The sequence below is a fragment of the Perca fluviatilis genome, chromosome 12 (assembly GCF_010015445.1).
Source record: "Perca fluviatilis chromosome 12, GENO_Pfluv_1.0, whole genome shotgun sequence".
In the NCBI taxonomy this organism is placed as follows: Eukaryota; Metazoa; Chordata; class Actinopteri; order Perciformes; family Percidae; genus Perca; species Perca fluviatilis.
In genome coordinates, this window is record NC_053123.1 from 38,214,359 (window position 1) to 38,220,358 (window position 6,000).

At 43.3% G+C, this 6,000-nt stretch overlaps 1 protein-coding gene across 1 annotated transcript in view; it reads left to right on the forward strand.

Moving 5' to 3' along the window:
* The window catches only part of LOC120569497 (myosin light chain kinase, smooth muscle-like), a 71,457-nt gene extending 70,596 nt beyond the window's left edge, over positions 1 to 861 (forward strand). The window contains exon 28 of the mRNA XM_039817353.1: positions 100 to 861. Coding sequence (XP_039673287.1) covers positions 100 to 270 — 171 coding nt within the window. The 3' untranslated portion in view covers positions 271 to 861. The remainder of the gene's footprint in view (positions 1 to 99) is intronic.
* The last annotated feature ends 5,139 nt before the right edge of the window (positions 862 to 6,000 follow it).

Consider the following 6,000-nt stretch of genomic DNA (forward strand, 5'->3'; position numbering starts at 1 on the left):
ACACACATTGGGACAGAGAGTCCAGGTTAAGTGAAAACAAAGTTACCCTTTAATATTTGTACTTCAGAAATGCTGATACTTGCTGGTGTAAACCTGCAGGTGTCGGGCGACGACGATGCCAAGTACACGGTGAAGGCGGTCAACAGTCTGGGGGAGGCGACGTGCACCGCCGAGCTGCTGGTGGAAGTGATGGCCGGACAGGAAGAAGAAGAAGAGGAGGAAGAAGAGGAAGAGGAGGAAGAAGAGGAAGAGGAGGAAGAAGAAGAATAAAGCAGTGTTGGTCTGGACTCCCACAGGAAGAGGAAGAGTTGTCATTCCTCTTCAGGAAACTATTTTACCCACAAACAGGGTTCAGAATTAATTCAATTTGTTTTCGTCCACCAGCCAAACTAGAGAGCTAGAGAACGTTCACGTTCTACCAATAATTATAAACTAACCCAGGCTGCATCTCCAGCGCTACGTTTTGGTTTTTAAGTGTTTGATTTTTGAGCCCAAAATGATCTCGGTGCACCGAGTGTTTTTATCTCCAGTAAAAGAACTGATCTCTGTTTAAACTAACACGCCCAAAACCTCATATCTCATCATCATCCTGGTATACTGGACGTAAACAGGAGGCAGCTGCTGGTAGTTACCATGGTCAGTAGCTTTAAGTCTCAGAGAATGAGAGTTCGTGACCGATAAGACCCAATCAGGAGGAGAAACGTTGGCGTCAGTGTTGCCAAAAGGTCTCCGTTTGGGGGCGTTGAGACTGCAATCCAACCCCCGCAGATTCAGAACCAAAAGGGGTCAGAAGAGTTTCCACATGTCTGGTTTAGGGGCTCGGAAACACCAGAGCAGGGGGAATGAGAGGGGGACACGCTAGAGCAGGGGGAATGAGAGGGGGACACGCTAGAGCAGGGGGAATGAGAGGGGGAATCGCCAGAGCAGGGGGAATGAGAGGGGGAAACACCAGAGCAGGGGGAATGAGAGGGGGAAACGCCAGAGCAGGGGGAATGAGAGGGGGACACTAGCCTAGAAATGTAGACGCACCCTAGTGGCAGCAAATTTATTTTACAGCCAGGGTCGTCTAGTAACTCTCCGTTGGCTTGCGAGCTGGAAAAATCTAATTTTGGTCAGGCCAATCACATCGTGTATAGAGTGGGTGGGCGGGGCTTATGGCTGCTGCTGCTGGTGGTGAACAGAGGTCTTCTGAAGACTTGGAGTTCAGCTTCTCTTTGAGAAAAGAACAAAGAACGGCTCTGAAGTCGTTCTTAAAAAAGGAAGATGTGTTCGGAGTTTTGCCGACCGGATACGGCAAAAGTTTAATCTCTCAACTAGCTTCGCTACCTTCTTCGTTCAAGCTCTGATTGGTTGTAGCGCTATCCTATTACGTGCAGAGGGAATTTGAAAGACAACCGTTTATCCCGCCCCTCGGATTGAGCCCTGACCAGACCCAACATCTGGATGTGGGGCTGGCTGGTCAGGCTAGGGAAACACCAGAGCAGGGGGAATGAGAGGGGGAAACCAGAGCAGGGGGAATGAGAGGGGAAACACCAGAGCAGGGGGAATGAGGAGGGGGAACACCAGAGCAGGGGAATGAGAGGGGGGACACCAGAGCAGGGGGAAATGGGGAGGGAAACCAGAGCAGGGGATGAGAGGGGAGGAAACTAGAGCAAGGGAAATGAGGGGGGGGAACACCAGAGCAGAGAGAATGAGAGGGGAAACTAGAGCAGGGGAAATGAGAGGGGGGGAACACCAGAGCAGGGGGAATGAGAGGGGGAAACTAGAGCAGGGGGAATGAGAGGGGGAAACATAGCAGAAGATATTCCTTTTTAAACCAAAACGTAACGGTGGAGATGCCAGTTCTTTCGGCTGAAGAGTGAAGTGAACGTTCCAGCTTCTGGCTGGTAGAAAGATCTTAATTCTGGTAGAAAGATGTTAATTCTGGTAGAAAGATGTTAATTCTGGTAGAAAGATGTTAATTCTGGTAGAAAGATGTTAATTCTGAACCTTTTCCCACCAAATACAGCTTGTGTTCGGCGCAGCAGGTGGGCGGAGTTTGTCATGAGCAGATGTGAAAGAGTAACTAATTACAATTACTCACATTACTGTAATTTAGTAGTTTTTTTTATTGTGTGCTTTTACTTTTTGAAGTACATTTTAAAAATCTGCATTTTTACTTTGGCTTACAGTAAGTGTTTGGTTAAATTACTTGGCTACCTTTTTAAATCCCATCCGACCGTTACGGAGTGAATAAAAAAGCTCTCTAACGTTGTTTTGGCAAAGAATCTGTCAACAGATGTAAATGCTAAACGTGATTATGGCTTTGTGGCCGTATCAAATACTAAAAGACTTACTCGGAGTACATTTTAAAGAGGCTACTTTCTACTTTTATTGAGTAGATTTTTATGCAGGTAATTTTACTTGTACTTAAAGGTGCCCTGCCACATGTATTTCATGACTTCGTGGTAATGTCTGAACTTCTACCACTGACTCTGCAATCCGTTTCAAGCCATTCTAGCGTGGTCTAGAAAGCCTGCAGGAACACTCAGCTCGATTTCTGCCAGTTCTCATTAATATTCAACAAGCTAAGCTGTTTGAATCTGATTGGCTAACAGCTAGCCAATGAGAGCCTGGCTGTCAGAATCCTTTACCCAGCCCAACTGGGCGAGCTCATGAATAGTAATGAGTTCAGGCAGTATGATGTCAGACTGAGCAGCTTCTGTGATTGGTCTGATTTCTCTGCTTATTTCTGTTCAGTGGCTAGAGCTGACAGAGGAGGTAGCAGTTCATTTTCACATTCACCACATAACACACACACATATGGACCTGACAGATTTAAGTAAGTAGATAGAAGTAAAAATGGTTTTGTATGGCAGGACACCTTTAAGTAAAAGTTAATCAAAGTAATAGTACTTTAAGTAGAATATGTTTGTACTCTTTCCACCTCTGGTCATGAGCGTAATAAACTCCCCAGTCAAAACTCTAAACCGAGCCTCCCAAAAAAAAACATCGTGATCTAACGATGTTGTACGCTAAGCCCCGCCCACCTGAGACCTGCAGAACAGAAGCCCCGCCCACCTCAGGTTAGCCTCTGTTGATTGGTGGGTTTCCTCTCGCAGTTTGTGTCATCGCCCTTTCTGTAAAGACTCGACAGAGTTCTACACTTAAGACGATGACCAAAACCTTTCTGAGGAAACGCACGGATGAAGAGGGGGAAACGCATGCTGTCCTGAACGCTAACGGTACGTGTCCACGGGCGGGCGTTTTCTGACCGGAGGAATCACAACACTTCCCAGCATTGGATGTACGCTTCACGGGCTCGCCGCTAGCGGTTATCAGTACCTCTTACAAGCAAAGAAAACACACGATTCACTCGCAGATTTCAAACTGCTTAATTCGAAATTTAAGCATATTTTACGAAAATAGTTCACTGAAATGTGTTTCTGAAAACTCTATTTCACAAATTTTGCAACTCTTAGACTCGTTAATGTGACTACGTGACTCCTTGCGTTACACGGCTGCTTGTTTGAAAACTTTAGCATATTTTACGAAAATAGTTCACAGAATTGTGTCTCTGAAAACCTGTCTTGATTTTACATCGTCAACGGTCACTTTTGTCAGATTTTCAGGAGTTTTCCAGAGGCGGAGAGTCCAGCAGGACGCCCCTGATTTGCATAAAGTAGTTTGGGTTAAACTTTATGCAAATGTCTGGAAAAAAAAGTCAGAATATTTCAAGAAAAAAGTCAGAATATTTCAAGAAAAAAGTCAGAATATTTCAAGAAAAAAGTCAGAATATTTCAAGAAAAAAGTCAGAATATTTCAAGAAAAAGTTGTAATATTTCAAGAAAAAAAGGTCGCCGCGACAATATGAACACAATGAACTAGAAAACATGGAAATGGCGCTGCCTGTTGACACGTACGTTAGCATTAAGGTACGAAGCGTGTTTTAAATTACATTCATAACATTCAGCTGCAGTTTGTAGTGCCCCATCAGCAAAGACTCATGGGAGTTGTAGTTAGTTGTAGAGTGCTGTACTTGACACCGACCTGCTCCCTGTGGGAGTCCCAGGGAGGAAGAGGAAGAGGAGGAGATGATCTTAGCTTTATATCCACAGAGTTACGTCACCTGACCAATAACACGGCTCACTGTGGAGAAGCTCCAGGTAGCTAACGACTCAAAACACCACAGCAACAGACAACAGAGATGAAAACTACATTTATCACCTAAAGATGATCCAGATGTCCCTGATAAACTGAGACAGGGACATGGCTTGAGTGTTAAACTTCACTAGAAGTCATTTCAGACACAGATAACATCCCCTTTTATTAGTTTTAGCACCTGACAATAACAAACAGCTACACGACAGAACAGAAAATTACATTCATTCGGCCTTTCAAACCAGGAGAAGTCAACACTTGCCATATTACGATGCTCTAAATCTAACACGGTACAATGTTAGAAATGTCCATAGAAGTGTAATATTCTGTTGTTGATATGAAGGGATTTTCTGTAATGATTTTGCCCAGATGGCTTTCCATTTTTTGATTTTTGGATGAACAGAAATGTCCGTAAACTTAACAGGTGTCATTTTCTGCCAGGACATCATCTGTTTTTCTTGTTTCCTACAGCGTATCTAGTCTCGTTTAAAGATGTCAGCGATAGTCCGCTACACAAGAACACCATGTTGTGATGAAGTTTACTTCCCCATGAAGGGGTTTCTGGGTAACGAAGTCTTCTGAATTCAAACAGTTTTGTGTCGTAGCCGCTCTGAGCTGCTACTAAAACCAAAGTGCCTTTAACGCTGAAGTGACGCAGCTCTGTGGATACACGGCTGAGAAGGATGATAACTTATATAACAATAACCCGTTTCTTTAGTCTATAATCTAGCTGCTCCCTGTTTGCATCCGACGCTTTCAGCTGAGAAATGTTGACTGTGTCAGTTTGTTTCTTCTCTTCTGTTTGAGCACTTTTTCTCGTTTGTATTTTTTGTCTTCGACAGCAGCAGTTTGCTTCCAGCGAACGTCACCTCGGCCTTACCTCGTTCGCCTTAAAGCAACACGGAGACGCTTTGAAATTCCCGTCTGGGTGGTTTTAAACTTTTCTACCGCACGTTTAACACGTTGCTGAACTAAATACGCAACTTATCCCTTCTGGCTGCCACGTTTGTTCGCACTTAAAGATGCTCTAACATGTCTTAATCTGAAGATGCTACATTTAGTTTCCTTTAATGCCATTCATTTGCACGTCAGTATAGTTTTTGGAGCAGTTGTTTTAGTCGTGAGTCCTCTCAGACAGACTGTGAATATTACTAAGCCGTAATGTTTTATCCAAATGTAGATTTTTCTCGCTCAACATAGATGCACGTAGCCTGAACCCAGAGCCTTCCAAGATACCACACCAACTCCCTCTGTTCTTCCCTTTCAAAATAAAAGCCCCTGACTGCCTATCTGTTTACCTGTCGGTATGAATATTCAGAGGCAAGCATTTCACATCTTTGTTTGGTTTGTTGGTAACGCTCCGAGTGTGTAAAGGCCCGATTCAGAATACTCAAACATGACATCACATTCTTGTTATATGTTGCGAATAAAAGTGGAATATTCAACACGCCCTCGTGAATGAACACCACACTAGGTCCCGAAACAACATATATGGCCGTTTGATTTACCGTTATGGATCGTTGGCCATTTTAAACACGTGGCCGTTTGATTTTGTATGTAACTGTCACTAAGCTAACGTTTAGAAACTAAGGAGGCAACAAAAAAGATTGGTTAGGGTTGGGATAAGATAAGGAATTAAAATGAGTAATGAACGTAACTACATCACGGACTTAACTCCTAATAAATCATCAAAAAAAAGTCAGAATATTTCAAGAAAAAAGGTTGAAATATTTCAAGAAAAAAAGTCTGTATATTTCAGGAAAAAAAAGTCTGAATATTGCAAGAAAAAAGGTTGAAATATTTCAAGAAAAAAAGTCAGAATATTTCAGGAAAAAAGTCGGAATATTTCAGGAAAAAAAG